This window comes from Thermobia domestica, chromosome 10, assembly GCF_964235325.1.
Source record: "Thermobia domestica chromosome 10, izTheDome1.hap1.1, whole genome shotgun sequence".
NCBI lineage: Eukaryota > Metazoa > Arthropoda > Insecta > Zygentoma > Lepismatidae > Thermobia > Thermobia domestica.
Genome location: NC_137463.1, coordinates 203,723,048 through 203,740,578, shown reverse-complemented (window position 1 = coordinate 203,740,578; position 17,531 = coordinate 203,723,048). Strand labels below are relative to the sequence as shown.

Sequence of the window (17,531 nt, the reverse complement as noted above, 5' to 3'; positions counted from 1 at the left end):
AACCAATATATGTTGATAGTAAAGTAGTTTTGATTGATCAAGCTCCTGGGCCTTCAGAATTTCATGTTACGCCCCCCACCCTTTCCGTTACGAAATCCTGGCTAAACGAACCAATATATGTTCCAGTAAAATAGTTTAGAATGATCAAGCCCCTGGTGTGATGACCACAGTATTTTATGTCACGGACCCTCCCTTCACGAAATCCTGGCTACGTGCATGCCTTCCAGAACGTTGGCAGAAGGTCATTGATGCTTATGGGAACTATTTTAAATTTTCCAGGTACGTCTTAGATGACACATCGATGTCCGAAGGTGGTGGATGAAAAGGCGACAGAATTTTTTTGGTTACCTTTATATTATAAAAGTGAGACTCTATATAACTTGAAACATACATTTTCTTTAATTTGACACCAGATGAAACTTTTTATCTTAGTTCTGTAAGAAGATATTAACATATTTCCTAAAATGGGTGTGGTCGCTTAACCACCATATTCGTGATGTCACTTTAGATTGTTGCCCAAATTGTGTTCTCGGTAGGTTTTTCAGGAGTTGCAGGGGTGTCCGACCGAAAATTGTATTAAAACACAAATTACCTTCTCAAAAGTTTTTCCGTCTTCAGTTGTAAAAATATTTGCGCATGTTACTTTGATCAGTGCAATTTAAGTTTTCAAAATTCAACATTTTATGCTGGATAAAATGCACTAGATTTTCATTTTTCCAGATACATAAATAATATGGGCACCATTAGAAAGTTGAGACTCTACACTATACCGTTTACTTCGAAGTGTTTTTCTATATATCTATTAGTCTGATGGTAATCTCCTATGAAACAAATATAATAAAACGGGGCAATTTTATGTTAATACTTGCCATATTTAAATATGGTGGCAATGTATATGAGAGAGATTAATTCAGATCACTTGAATCATACATTATCTTCAATTGGGCGCCAGAATGAAGTTTGTATATCAGTTTTGTAATGAAATATTACAGTTTATGCATAAGTGAACGTGGTCGCGTGGCCGCCATGTTGGTGGCATGGCGATTTTCCTCAGGAGCGGTCCAAAGAATGTTAAAACAAATATTAGCTTTTCCAAAAAGAAAAAAAAAATCGTTTTGGGTCCTAATTTGCTTATACTACTTCTCGCACTTGCGCCCACAATTACTCCCTATTCAGTACTTCTTCTCATATTCTTCAATCTTATTATACCTATTTGCAACGTAAGGACTTACTGCGACTATTATATCTCTAAGATCATTCCCATTCCAGTTACTTTTTTTTTTTTTATTTATTTATTTATTATATAATTGCCGGGAAAGCATTTAGCGCTGCTATGCAAGCTTGCCAAGAACAAAAACAAATATCTTCACCTTTGGTGTTCTTGCAATGCCCACATAATGTTCAGGGTAAAAATTTGCGCACTTCACTGATGAAACAAATGTAACTCTAATACAATCAATGTACTAAGTATAAAATTATTACCTCTATCTATCATAACAGTAAATGGCTGCTAAAAGCATTGTATTGAGGAACATGAAACTATGATGTACACAAAGGATAAGAGAACCTTTTAGAAATACAGATCCTAAAGGAAAAACAAGGGTACACTTCAAATTATATATATAGCTATCTCTCTCGTTTGAAAACTACAGTATTTGCTTTCGAAAATATTCGATTCCACTTTTCCATCTAAAATTCATCTACAGGGAACTTTCTTTTTTAAATAAAGCCACTTTATAGCATCATATTTAAATGGAGGTGAGCTAAATAATAGAAAACAATGAACAGTAAATCTGAAACCATGTTCATCGTTTATATACACTTAGGAGGCATCAGTAGTGGAAATATAGATACGCACACTTCACAACAGCTGGAACAAAACAGGGAAAGGGAGAAGCAGTGTTTGAGAGTGTCAAGATGTCAATTCTAGGAAGCAAAACGTGATTAAGAAGGGTAAGGCCTGGGGATGTAATAAAGAAAGGGCGGCAAAATGCCAAATTTCGTTATTGAGATATAACACAGTTTGAAGTACTAAAACTCTTTAATATACTTCAAAGTAGTATTCTTGCTTGTAAGTACTGTAGGCTACATAATTTATTTCACCAGCAACGATTTGAGTTTAGTTGATTTTAGTTTACCGTCCATTTCAGCAGCGAGACTATATGAGACGTGGACCTACTGATTAACGTGTAATCAAAACCACATGAACTCCCGCCGGGAATCGAAGCCGGGTCTCCCACGCCAAAGGCGCGTACGATTTGAACTAGTGCAGGATTCATTAATGAAAGGTGATTTTTTCTCTTTTTACACTTTATTTTAAGCTTTGTACATAATTTTTATATGTAGAATCACAGTCTAAAATTGTTTCCAGTCTATAACAATTATCATGATTCGCTTATGATTGAATTCCTTCCTTAAAATAATACAAAGACCCTTTGTTTCGTGATAAACAATAATACATTGAATTCTACCAAGGTTCTCTCAACACTTGCTAAGTACCGTTATCGAGAGCAGGAAACAATTTTAGACCATAGCTGTACACTTAAAAAATACATTTACTTTCCTAGATAATTCGCCACAGTGTAAGCCATAGAAAAAATATGATTTCAAAGTACATAATATCATGATTTGTATTTCTTCGAGCGCCTTCTTCTCTTTCTTCCTTTACAGGAATGCTCTTTCCATTCTATGATTGCGTTTGTTTAAAGTAAAAAAACAAGTATGAAGATGAAACTCTTGAAGCAATCAGTCAACGGACTATGAACACGAAACGGGATTACGTGCATTGTTATCCTACAACCATATTTTTTATTTTCTCTGACATCTAACGTTGCGTGCTTTTGGCAATCTGCTCCTTCAAGACAAGAATACTTTGACGTTGCTCTGGTGGTAGCATGGATATCTGTTCGTCCGACAGCTGTAGCACTTGCATGATAAGAGCAGCCTGAAATTAAATAATTATAAATACAATGAAAGGTAACAATTGAACATAATGTGTAACTATACAATTTAGGTAAGAAAAACGCCGCAATAAATATATAAATAATCGTAAATTCGTACACGCATATTTGGCATAGTATTTTGCTTAAATTTTATATTGTTGACATTTTGAAATAGAAGTACATATTCACAATATTTGAAATAGGAAAGAGAAAGCAGCAGCATACACATTATTACTATTCAGAATGTACTTAGTATTTGAAGGCACAGAATAAAGATGGAAAAGATACAAAAGTTTGGACTAGCACAGACTGAAACTCCAATCTTCTATTTAAAGGCGGTTACTCTATTGATATATTTATAAGCGATACAACCAGCCTTTGTATGATCTCGGGCTTTATGCACAAGCCTGTACAATCTAGCCATCGCTAAGCGTGTTTTCCAACGTTTTGTCTCGGCTGTTTTAATCGAAATTTATCCGGAATGTGAAATACTTACAGCTAATGTACTCATGAAACGACTGATTTTATTTATTGCCCACACAAAAAGATTCCAAAAACTCTTAACGTGAAAATCCAGAACCGAACATTAATGACGTGACATTTTCTCTATGTTTGTGTAAAAATTAACTTATTAATATATAGTATGTATTGAAATAAAATATTTACTTTTCGATTCATTGTATTAATTATAATTCATTGCTACATTTTCCTTTTTACCTTGCTGGAACCTCTACTGACAGAGATATTCAGAGTAACAACTACACTGTTTCTATATTTTACATCGTGTTGACGACTTTTTAATTTGCAGATAATAAAACTTCCACCACCTTTCAACTTAAATCATACTCAATAAAGAAAAAGAATTAAGATATCGAAACTATAGAGATCAGAACAATTTGTCAACCACAGTATGCTGCAATTTGCAATTATGAATGTTCAGTGTTGCCATATGTAGAATAATAAATAACTAGATTTCTTCGGAAATTGCGATGTCCAATTACATGAGCAAACGATGTCCGGGATTTTGATTTCTGTTGTAGCATATGATATAATCTCATTGCTTATTGAGGTTGTCTTTGTCCAAGTTCAAATTTGGATCCTTAATCCTAATAAGATTACTGATATTTCTAATACGATGGTGACCTACGTAAAGTTTTGACTTCTTATATAGAATGCTTGGTTACACCTATCATGTTTAGACAATCCTGAAACAGCTCAATATTTATCTTTTGAATCGCTGATATGTTCATTTACCCTTTCTTTTCAATCAAGTGGTATAACGGAATCTTTCTGTCATCCCTATGTAAAACTGCATATAATTACAAACCGCTAATTATTATTTTCTAGTCGTTATTCTGAATATATCTGCTAGGAGATGTTTCCAGCAAAGTAAAAAAGAAACGAAATATAGCAGTGAGCAAAGAAACCATCCTACCTATCAATCAATTTATTTAGAAAATGTTAGCAAGAGAAACTTTAATTGAAGTATGCGGGTTTTAGAATCGACTGCATACATATTTTAAAAAGACGTGTCAAAGTCATATTTATTAGTTTATGCCTGATGATGAAAGAACAAAACTCAGGGAACATGGGAAATATTTATTTTATTTTGTGAAGTGGGTAAGTCGTATTTCTGTTTTGATGAAATGAAACGTTAATTCAGCCCTAATCGGCAAACAAAAATATACAGGGTTTTGTTCTTTCACAACCAGTAGAGTAAAGCTACCATTTCAATTTACAATAAGCCTCAGACGAAACTATTTTTAAATCAAAATATCTTAGCCTTAATGTATTAATTTCAAAATTACCTTCTCCTGATCTGATGCCCCACTTCCCAAATTGGGAGCCAAATTTGGTCTAGGAGCAGCACCTCCCGCAGGCGCCACGGGTCCTGGTCCAGATGGTCCTTGAGGAACACGAGGAGGCTGTACACCAACCGGTCCAGGAGCTCCACCTGAAAATCATTAAGAATACAAAGTTATTGGTTGCAGATAATGTGAAATGTTTCCATATCTTTCAGATGCATATCGAAAAACCGCTTTTAAAAATTGCGCTTTCAAAGGCAGAAAAGATGACACAACTTACGTGATAATGTTAGCACATTTAATATATATTATGTAATGTCAACTGAACAGTAATAACTATAGCTCAGGGAATCCGGAGGTTCGTTACCGCAGACAAAAAACATTAAATCCTCTGCTAAATGAATTTAGACTTCAGTCGGGATTGGTACTCTGCTTTCCTCACGTCTTGCTTTAATATATATATTATATTTTCCTCCAAGAGACCTCTTACTTAACTTTCTGGCGAGCACGAATACTCTAACTTTTCCAGTCTATGAATAATGTAAGGAAACGATTATGTTTTTAACCTTATCTAATATACATGTGCATATATATAGTATGTGTGTAACTAGAGAAAATTTGAAAGACAAACTAGTTATTTTATAAAATATCTTTTACCAAGTAGCGGGTAAAATAAAAGAGAAATGGGTTCTGAAAAATAAAAACCTGTACTTAAAATTTTCTTTGACTTTTCCAAATTTTTCATGAAATTTCTGGATTTTTCAGAACTAGTACTCTGAATCTCCTGACTTTTCCTGCAGGTCGGTGGGAATCCTGTTAAAGTTTGTCAACTAGAACTCCACACCTCGTTCTAATTTTCCTACGAATGGCGTGCTTCACCCATTTCAGACATCTTGAAATAACAACTCATATAATACTCGTTGATGCATAATTTCCTCTATTTACACTTTTTATGTCTGTTTAGTTTGGCTTCAAAGATTATCCTCAAAACTTAGTTTCAAATTCCTTCAGCTTGTGTTCAATCCTCATCTTAATGATTAATTTACACATTTAAAGAATACTGCGGACATTTTACACTATTCCTTTTCTACATTTACTTCCAGGCCAAACTCTTTGCAAGGCGTTAATATAATACATACATTTTCACTGATCTCAGTCATCATCTATCAAGTATATGTAGTCAGCGGACACGAAAAACTAGTTAAGATCATTCAATTTTAGTTCTCTATGATTATCCTTGACTTTTCTTGTTGCATTTTCTAAAGCAAAAAGTAATGAGATATTCCCTTGCTTCAGGATTTTGTAAATTCCAAAGAAGTTTGAAAAGCATGGCACACTTCTTTTCTACCCGTACTTTATTGTCAGATTCACTTCGGACAGTTCACTATTAATCTCATATATTTTGCTGCGTTCAAGTATAATTGGTGAACTATATTACTGTAATATTTCTTTGATATGGAATGTCTCCTCCACTGCGCTTGAAGCCACATTGATGATTTCCGATTATTCTATCAACATAAGAGGCTAACTATAATACACGAATATTTGTTAAAAAGCTGGGATTAATTAAATTCTTTGGTAACCACTGCAATTTGTTTTGCCTTCTAATTTCTTCTTTTTGCCATATTAGGCAGATTATCTGTGCATCTGTTTCATTACACAGTATCTCCCACATTGTGTCGTTCTGATGGCATGAAACCGGCTCCCCTCTTCAACATTTTGATAGCAGTTTTTATTTCTAAAAGTGCCACTTCTCTGATTAATTGTTAAGTGGTTTGTACTCCATTGTTTTTTCACTCACTTCTCCATGTAAATTTAGTTCTAGAATGTATTATTACAATGTAGTATGCTTATGTTCATATAATAGCGTTGATTACATCAGAGATTGACACTTAATAGGAATGTGATGTCATTTTTCTTTATCCTTTCATTGGTAACTTTTTACATTAGGCCAATTGAGGACAATTGAGGAGCTACTTGAAAGAAAGGAGCAGCAAACTGTGGTCTAGAAAGCCAGCATTACCGACGGAGGAAGTCGGTGTGCTGATCCACATCTCCCCAATGCCATGAAGTGTCACAAGTTGGCTGGCAGGCTCTGGCCTCTTAAGAGCTGTTGCGTGTAAGACATGGAAGTGCGAACGTCAATAAAAGTAACGACAGAAATGTCGAAACAGGCATTTACGAACAAGAAAAATTTATTTTAAGTGTCTTTAATGAAAAAGGCATCAGACCTTTCGTATTAACCCTTGGAGTACCAAGATGGGGTCAATTTGACCCCAACGAGACATCATCTATTTTTTATTGCATTAAAAATTATATGCTGAAATGGTCTTCTGGGAATACTTCTATAAGAGTATCTTGAATAAGTTTGTACACTTAACAAGTATCGTAGAGTCTAATTTGTCTTTTTATTTACAGAAATGGAAAATAGGGTCAAAATGATCCCAACTTGGTCAATCATGGAATAAAAGAGTTTTCAGTTATATTCCGAGAGGAAGGAAGAAAAAAAATCTCATCCCGCCAAATGTAGATGGCGCTGAGGGCATGGCATTTTCGTGCAAGCGAGTTTTGGCGCCAACCTCATTTTGTTAGTTTCTCTTATGTGGTACATTTTCCTCTTTACAATAAATGTTCATTGCTTGTAGTGTAACAATAGAATATCATTTGATGTCTTTGCTGGCCTTAGAGTCACAAAAACCTATGGGGTCAAACTGACCCCATTTTGGGCATTTAAGTAAAATTTATATCTTGGTACTCCAAGGGTTAATTACTACACTTTACGGACAGAAGAAAAATCAATACTCAAAAGAAATTACAAAAAAAATACAGTTTCTCGAAAAGTGGCATAAAAAGGAGTGGAGCAAATTGGATAAGGAACGTAAAACAAATGACAAACTGGTAGGAACAGTAAGAGAGAAAAGAACGCTATGACATGTAGTTAAAAAGGAAAAGAAAAGAAAGAAAGAAAAAAAAAACGGTTTGGATACTATTTGAGAAGGCATTACATCATAAGCTGGAAAATGTAGCGATGAAAACTTCTCAATTTCGGCAAATGGCCTACTAATAATGACAGAATATTTATTATACCCCCTTCCTGAATCTGTTTACTTCTTTATACCCGTTATTGATTTTGTCCTTTTCTTCATTTCGCTAGTCTACCTTTCCGTTATGTACTGTTTCTTCTTATGCGCGTTTGCGTTTACACGTTATGGATAGGTTAAGTATGACGTATTTCCGTCAGTTCTTTCGGCATAACTTGTTTCCGGTGGCTTCCAAAAAAATGTGCTACATATGAAACTTACAATGGTGATGAGTTGCGTTGACCTATAAACGTTATAATGAAAAAGATAATTGCAGTTTTTCTCTAAATCTCCGAAAGAATAGACTTGAAGGAGTAAACTGATGAAGATACGGAAGAGAAACATAAAGAAGTTACTAGCTAATATATCTTGGATCCGAAAATATGACATTTGGAATCTTCCCTTTAGTTCACAGAGAAAGTGACGAAAATTACTTGACTCATCCATTGTATTTAAAACGGAAAGAATCTCAAACCATTGTAATCTAGTGTAATATGGTGTTGGGAGAGATAGCGAGGCGAATGGCGGCGGTGGTATTCACTCTTCTATTTCGGACGGCTGTAGGCGGAGATGTCCTTAGCGGAGATGTCTAAATTACTCGGGCTCAACAACTAAATGCAAACCCTATACGCTCACAGCGATCTCGAGCCCCAATATGATTAGTGAGTGCAACTATGAGCAAATGCAAGCTGCACTTAGAATAGGAAACCTGAGCCCTTAGTGAAAGCGAGTCCAATGAAGCTAATAAACGCGAGTCTTACTCACAACAGCGCGCTTGAGAAATCAGGGAGCGAGTCTCATTGATAATAGTGAGCATGAGCCTGAGAAAGAAATTGCAAAATCACTATCTCTGGTCCATAGAAGTGCAAGTAAGCGGGAAAACAGTACGTGGGCGCACTATTCATACAGGAACCACACCTAGCATTCTGGTATGGAGACAATAGGCAACATACCCCAGTCGCCTGTAGTCTATTCAGTAGGATGTGATCAGTATGTCGTACATTCGAGATGTCGTCAATTCTGTCTTCCAATCTTATTGGGACACTATCTATCTTCTTCGGTGGAATTTTGCCAGCCTTTTTACCATGTTCCGATAAAGAGACTTTTGTCGTTCTCTCAAACAGATTTTCCCCTTTCAAATCAAATTATTCTCTCTTCTTCTTCTTCTTCTTCTCACTCTTCCTTCTGGTAAATTATATCCTCGCTCGTAAGGAACATGCACTTCTTTTTCGTTACAGCTGATAAGTGTTTCTGAGTGTGAAATGTTAACAACTGAATAGGGAAATAAGAATTATCCATATAGTAAACTGTTGAATGTACACTCCTTCACTGAAGTCTTATTTCCTCCTAGAACCTAGTATATAGATATTTGCAATCATTAATTAAAATTGCGACTAGCGCAGGTAAAGAAAGGAGCAGTGACATTTTGTAAGATACAATATACAGGTAGATAAAAAAAAAGTTTCGACATATTATTAGTATAACCTAAATCAAAACAAAATATTAATTAACCAGATTATGTAATACTCACCAACATGAGTATCCACATTTAAGTCAACTGTAAGAAAAAAAATACATGTCAACAAGAAAACTGTAGTTACCATTAATTTAATTCAATTGTATCGAACGCTACACAATCCAATTGATTTATACCAAATTTGACATTTTCTGTTGATGTACAGTTCTTACCTGTATATTGTATCTCGCCTTCCCTAAAATCCAATCAAACCAGTTGTTCCGAATTGATTATACTATGTTGTTTCAGCACATTAAAAATTATGTATACAGTATCTATACAGTGAAAAAGGTATCAGAATTGCCAGAAAAGGTGAAGTGCTAGAAAATCTAAAAGTAAAAACTGGTAACTATATTATTTACAGAGATGTCGAGTAGCGTGATATCTTAGAATACTGAGCAGCACTTGTAAAGCGTGCGTATCTAATGGAGTATGGGTTTCATCAAACGGAGTCAGATTGCATATCAAAACAAATCTGCGTTCCTGAAGCGCCCTCTATGAGTGTAGTTCAGAATTTAGCCCGCAAACGGCGTGTATACTAATTCTCTATAATGTGATAGCCTTCTCTCTACGTCAAATGAGTCTCGAGAATATGCAACATCTGGAACAATAGCTCACGAAACAGCCGCGACGTCTGAAGAAAGAGACTAGGATGTCATACACATGCATAGGACAGCGAACAGGGGAAGGATGCGTGTCTGTAGTTTTATTTTGGTGCAGGAAATGTAGTAAAGAGGTATGGAGACACGACGATAATGAGGAGATATTGAACGGGACATAATTCACGAATAAGATGTGAGTTCACTTGTCTGGGTATATGAATTCACAGAACATAAGCATATAGGTGTCCTATAACCAGTATATATTACTCACAACAAATCACTTCACGACTACACGGATGGCAAACGCGCAATATTCCTTAAGAAGTATATAATGTATTAATACTTCCAGGCTTATTAACACATTCGACGATCAGTTGGGTGATTGTGAATTCAAGAAGGATGTCTTCCACACAATGACATGTAGCATGAAGGGGATTTCCTCACTTGTCGGCGATATTAATTTTTCTCGGGTTCATGGTCTTCTCGCTTTTCTGATCTCTCTTCACCAAATTTCTTCCTGTAGGCAAAAGGGAGGGTATACCGAACGAATCCTGTCGCAGAGAAACACAATAAAGGGGAATACAAGAAGGAAGTTGGTGAGATTGCAGATGTTGACAAACATCTTTCTGGTATGAGTGCCGCATAAACAAGTGTCTGACAGAAAAGGGTTAATACTTCAAATATAACATCGTGCGTGTCAGTTAGGTGTCACAGATATGAAAATAAATTCTGAATTTCTTTTATTTTAATTGTTTCAATATTAAGTGTTATTGGTGAACCTCCTGCAAAAGAAAGTCACTAATATATAATATGTAAATAAAAAATTAGGAACAGTACTTCCGTTTCAAAGATATAGTCTTGAATTAGTTATCTTCTTATCTTCATTACTTAGGTAATTTCAAATGCTGAAGAATGCTATGAGTTAAGAATGAAAACAGTATTTCTTCCTCGTTATGTCAAAGGATAAATGAGTATGCTTATTGTATAACTCATGTCTTACACTGGCAAAGAAGAGCAATTTGGAAAGGGATTACTCTATTTTTCAAAATAAGAAATATAGCTTCAACTTCACTCCTAAAGAAAATGAAAGACTGTTAAAGGAAATGACAGCGGCAACTTCATATAGAAAGATCGTCGAAGATTTTGACAGTGGGGAAGGTCACTGAATCAAAAAACTTAGCTACTCCATCATATAAGGGCATAGGGTGCAGTTACTCCTGCTGCATAGGGTGCAGCTAAAGTACTTATGCTTTTCAGAGATTGTAGAACATACTGAACGAAAAACTTAGGTAATTAAGATACTAAAGTAGGGTAACAAACGCGCAATTACGTCTCAAGAGGCCTAATTACATTCTTTGACGTAGTGTCTGATAAAAAACGATTGTTCCTCACTGGAGTTTTTAGTTTTACAAACAAGCACTTGTTCTTGTTGACATGCCTAACCTATGTTTGAAAAAATGAAATCTTTGAGTTTTACGTCCCATGGTTATGCCGGTTAGGCTAAAGGAGACGGTGATGAGGAGTAATGAATGAAATGGTGGAATGAAGAAAGTGGGAGGAAACGGGAGAACCCCGAGGAAACCACGAACACGCTGTTTGTTCACCACAAAGTTCACTTGGCGGGGGCCGGGATCGAACACGAAACCCCAAGCACCAGAGGTGAACGCTCTACCACTGACCACCGCGGCCCCTCCTATGTTTCAATCACAAGCTGAAGGCTGGTGATCATGACATGTCTGTCATGGGTTTGGGTTCCGCTTAAGGTATGAGTGTTAAACATTGTATTTGAATATTCATTCCATTATTATAATTTATACCTCAAAGTCTCCTTTAATTTAAAGAGTACAATTATAGAACGTACTCAAAAATAATGAAACAAACGGAATATGTTACTTGTCATGAAATGGCACATTTGTATATTGTCTACAATGCTGCAGGATGCAGTATACTTGAGGAGGACTGGGGGGAATTTATAAGGCACTATATTTCAATAGGATAATTTTAAGCCATCAACCCTTCTCTGTGATTGACCAGTGTCAGAGATTTTTTTATGGTAACAGAAGTATACGAACGGCAATAATCGGTACGATTTCAGAATTGGAATAGGTTAATAAAACAGAACTGACCACCGACCAAAGCACTAAATATATATTAATAATACTTGTGTAACAGTTTCAGTAATGTAGCATTGCCTTCATCAGACACGTTAGGATAACTGTCTGATGAAGGCGATGTAAATATGTATTTGGTGCTTTGGCCAGTTTGTTTTATTAATACTGCCGAATATTTCCAAGGCTATAATAAACAAGACACAAGCTGAAATAGGTTACTCAGTATTATGAAGAAAACTCTTTACAAAGCATGGGAATAATTGATCGGCATCTGAATATTGACTGAAAGGTAGTTTGGAACATTTTGATAGTTTATCTACCATCATTAGGAACTGCTATCCAACATGAGAAACTGCATTTTAGTGTGATTGTGTCTGCAAAAACATCTGAGAACATTTGGATTATGCTTGCCGATCGGACAGTCTCCAGTAACCCAATTTGGTACCAATAGATTACCTCCTGTAAGTTACGGTAGTTCTTTAGCGTCTGCCAGTCCCTTTCGTCACACATGAATTCTTCATTTAAGTGTTACAAGAGGACACGCTGAATTTATTGTTATGAATATGGAACGTTTTTAAACCACTGTAGTAGTGACTGACTATTCGAAAGAGGCCCCATAAACATTTGCTTAAATTACATTTAAAGGCTTTGCACAAAAATCAGCAAATGAAATGTTCATGGGGAAATAAAAGTGATAAAAGGTGGCTTGAAAGCGACGCTGTAGATTTTTTAAATGTTACTGCCAGAACCTCTTGTGTCACTGCTTGGATTTTACGGATGGTGTTCTCTCGTAAATCTTCCAAGTTGTGAGGTTTGTTCCTGTAGACCTTGCCTTTTAAGGCACCCCAGAGGAAAAAGTCAGGTGATGTTAAATCAGGTGACATTGGGGGCCACAGTCCTTTCGAAATCACTCTGCCGGGGAAAAATGATTCGACCCGTGTGGCATGTGGCGCCATCATGTTGGTACCAGTCAAGGGTAAGTCCTTCATCGTACAACGGTTCACAAATTCTCGAAACATTTCAATGTAAACTGCCTTGTCACAGTAGACTCGAAAAAAATTGGTCCGATGATGCGACGCTGTGATATTGCACAGAACACGCCAATTTTTTGTAAATGCAGGGGTTGGCCGGCCAGTGCATATGGATTTTCATTACACCACGAACGTATATTCTGAGAGTTTACATAGCCAGAGAGGTGAAACCATGAGTAATGCAATATTCCTGGCCTCTGAGCAATAAATTGCTGAAACAAACGGTAAAATGCAATGCGTTTGTCTTTTATCATCAGTTCTTGAACAACAGTAAACCAGTATGGGTGCCTTCCTGTTCAATTCAGGCAGAGCATGTACCATCACCATCTCAGATATTGTTGAAACTTTTTTTTTATAGCAACTAGACATGTTTTTAAAAGACCCGTATTTTTTGTTTTGTCGAACAAAAATTTTCCCGCCAAGTAATGGGCCATCAAAGACGGGGAGTACAATTTATGAATTGTAGAAGACATGGAAAATGGTCAACTTCGGAGCCTCACCATTCGGCTATGGAGACAGGTAGAGTTATAATTCTTGTTGTGGTATGTACATAGGGATATAAATAAACTATATTTTATTATAGTTTGGTTTGCGCATGCGTATCTTTTTGTACATAAATTAACAAATGAACTTCAATTTATCTGAAAAGTCGAAGTTTGCGAATTTTTTTCGAGCACTTCTAGTTCGAATTTTAAAATTCTGTTTTCACGGTTGGTAAGACCTAGCTACCCGCTTTCCGAAAAAAAAAAAAAAAAAAAAATTGTATCGCTTTTGTGTGCAACCGTTTTGTCGCAAAAAAATCGAGAAATTGTAAAATCATTTTTGGGCGCCATTTTCTCGAAAACACCATCTTTTAAAATTCTGAAATTTTGTCAGATGGTTCAACTTTACATGAATAATAAACACACCAAATACCATTCTCGACCAATGTTTCATGAATTAGCTGCAGCCTTTTAAAGTTAGCGAAGTTTCGTTAACTTTGATGTCACAGTTAGCAACACTGGGAACAATAAAAGTGCAATGATTTGATGATGTTTGTTGTTCACATTAATTAAATGAAGAATAAAAGGTTTTCTTGACTGTTTTTTATTATTATTATTTTGATCAAGAAGGCTCTCTGAAATAGTAAAATGAGCCTCCCCCTACTCCTCCGTTTTCTTAAACCGAAATAATCTGAGGTGGAAATTACGATTACGAAACACACAAATTTTAAGTTTACTTGAAATGGCCATCCAATAAATTCTGATGATCTACAAAAAGCCTAAACTATTATCTCAGTGATGATTTGGAATGCTCCAGACAAAGTCTCAATTAAGTACCATGTCATTACAGTGATCGAAAAAGGACAAAAAGTTAAAAAAAATCGAAACGTTTTCTTACGCGTTCCAAAGATATTTACTGACTCTTTAAACAGAACAATCCCAACATAAGAATGGGTTACTCGGAATTTTACAGTATTCAACTAAAGTGGATCAGTCCGCAACCTGCGAGGGAAGTGTGTATGTGTGTGTGTGTGTGTGTGTGTGTGTGTATTGTGCAAATTTTAAGTTAGCTGCTACTGCGTTGCTACAAATCAAAGGTGCAGCATGTATTGAAGCTGTCATGAGTGACCTATTTCCTTTAGTAGTATGATCCGTAGAAAATGACAACTGTCGTCTTCAAGAATGTGGTGAATGTCCTGGAGTGGAAGGAATAAGTGTGGAGTCTTTAATTACTGATCCTGATGAAAGTGTTACGTATGCCATATGGGAAAACAATAATCTCGTTATAAAACTGCCACTTTCTGTTTTCGTATCGTACCTTGCTGGTTTAACTGTAAGAATTGTAATTTATGACTACATCAAGAAAATCCAAAGAGAATTAATTGCTACCGAAAAGCACCGTATAAAATTTCAAGATACAAATTTTATTTTACTTCATGTGGACTTCGCTGAAAACTGGACTGTTATTCTGCAAAGTGAAATTCAGAGTTATCACCGGAATATGAAACAACTGACAATTTTGTTGTAATAAACGACGATAAAACACACGATTCGGCTCATGTACTCATAACCATAGACAAGATTCTAAAAATACTCGAAGAAAAGCTAAAATATATTTTATAGAAAAAGGTTTGAATACGTGAAAATAAGTGTCTACAATTTCCCACACCGTGTCAGTGATTTCTGATGGTGTTGCATCCCACTTTAAAAATCGCTTTCAGATGTTCGAGATGCAGACAGGTCCGATAAAGCAGTGGTTTTGCAGTGAAACCGGCAATGCAAGGATCTCTGCGACGGTATTGAGGGGGGGGGGGAGGTGTAAAAATGTGGCAACGCGGCATAACCTTAGGCAAAAACAGATACACAGTATTAAAACCGCAGAAGAAAAACAAATGAAATGAAATCTTTAAGTTTTACGTCCCACGCTTATGCCGGTTAGGCTACAGGAGACGGTGATTATGAGAAATGAATGAAATGGTGGAATGCAGAAAGGGGGAGGAAACGGGATAACCCCAAGAAAACCCACGAGCACGGTGTTTGTCCACCACAAAGCCCACATGGCACGAGCTGGGATCGAACCAGGGACCCCAAGCACCGGAGGTGAACGCTCCCCCACTGAGCCACCGCGACCCCACTAAAACCGCAGAAGAATTCGTGAGTATAGTGGAAGTACAAACTCCGGGTATTACTCTCGTTTTGTTGCCTAGAACTGAATTCGACGACTTCCGGAAGAAAAAAAAGGAAAAGTATGCGACTTGTAACTGGTATTCAACGAAGTCGTCTTTGGCTTTCAGAAAATGGCGAAGATTTTATGGCAGTAACGGGTCACCATGAACTAACTTTATGCTTCCCCCAAAATCGAACTTCTGCAATTCAAAGTGTAGATTTAAGAAATCTGCAAAAAGGAACTTTTTTTACATACATTATGTATAATAACCAGTGGTGCGTAGCAGAAATATTATGAATACATCATGAATTACGTGAAGTTGAAGTGCTGTTTATGCTTCCACACGGACCTTCAGCATTTGTGACTATCGACAATGTGCTATGCAGGGGCGGATCCAGGACGGACTTCTGGAAGGGGGGGGAGTAATACTCCTACTTAGAGCTACTTTTAAGAGCTCCAAACTCTGAGATCGGTTTTATTTATATATAAAATAAAAAAGTTTCTTCCCCCTAGATCCACTCCTGAACGAGTTGTGAGTGAGCCAACACCTATTGGAGCACCTGCACGGTTACATGCTATTAGCAAAGAAGACACAACCAAGCAAATGATTGGTCTATGTAAAAAAAATAATAATAATAATAATAATAATAATAATAATAATAATAATAAAAAAATAACAAAATAAAAATAAAAAATATCAGTGAAATTTTGTTTTCGAAGACCATTTTAAGTAAGTAAACTTGAAATTTGTGCGTTTCGTAATCGTAATTTCCACCTCAGATTATTTCGGTTTAAGAAAACGGAGGAGTAGGGGGAGGCTCATTTTACTATTTCAGAGAGCCTTCTTGATCAAAATAATAATAATAAAAAACAGTCAAGAAAACCTTTTATTCTTCATTTAATTAATGTGAACAACAAACATCATCAAATCATTGCACTTTTATTGTTCCCAGTGTTGCTAACTGTGACATCAAAGTTAACGAAACTTCGCTAACTTTAAAAGGCTGCAGCTAATTCATGAAACATTGGTCGAGAATGGTATTTGGTGTGTTTATTATTCATGTAAAGTTGAACCATCTGACAAAATTTCAGAATTTTAAAAGATGGTGTTTTCGAGAAAATGGCGCCCAAAAATGATTTTACAATTTCTCGAATTTTTTGCGACAAAACGGTTGCACACAAAAGCGATACAATTTTTTTTTTTTTTTTTCGGAAAGCGGGTAGCTAGGTCTTACCAACCGTGAAAACAGAATTTTAAAATTCGAACTAGAAGTGCTCGAAAAAAAATTCGCAAACTTCGACTTTTTAGATAAATTGAAGTTCATTTGTTAATTTGTGTACAAAAAGATACGCATGCGCAAACCAAACTATAATAAAATATAGTTTATTTATATCCCTATGTACATACCACAACAAGAATTATAACTCTACCTGTCTCCATAGCCGAATGGTGAGGCTCCGAAGTTGACCATTTTCCATGTCTTCTACAATTCATAAATTGTACTCCTCATCTTTGATGCCCCATTACTTGGCAGGAATTTTTTTTTTTTTCGACAAAACAAAAAAATACGGGTCTCTTAAAAACATGTCTAGTTGCTATAAAAAAAGTTTCGACACTATCTGAGATGGTACAATTTTATATTTTTTTGCCTGAGTTGAAATGGAAGGCACCTATGGATACATGCCAGCTTTCTTCGCAGCTTTGTGACATTCCACATTCCTGAGATAAACGTCGAACATACTTTGCAGGAGAGGCCAAGAATCGTTGTTTCACGTCAGTCACTTTTTCTTCCGA

The 17,531-nt window shown here is 36.0% G+C and overlaps 1 protein-coding gene across 3 annotated transcripts in view; it reads right to left on the bottom strand.

Annotated features, from left to right (window-relative positions):
• Positions 1–2,292: 2,292 nt before the first annotated feature.
• Positions 2,293–17,531, bottom strand: part of CstF64 (cleavage stimulation factor subunit 2 CstF64) — an 82,027-nt gene continuing 66,788 nt past the window's right edge. For 2 of the 3 annotated variants that reach the window (XM_081728966.1, XM_081728968.1), the window contains exons 9-11: positions 9,359–9,385; positions 4,751–4,896; positions 2,293–2,944 (exon numbers count right to left, since the gene is read on the bottom strand). In XM_081728966.1, the coding sequence (XP_081585092.1) occupies positions 2,825–2,944; positions 4,751–4,896; positions 9,359–9,385 (293 nt within the window). In that variant the 3' untranslated portion in view covers positions 2,293–2,824. The remainder of the gene's footprint in view (positions 2,945–4,750; positions 4,897–9,358; positions 9,386–17,531) is intronic. The other variant, XM_081728967.1, reaches the window with a different exon arrangement.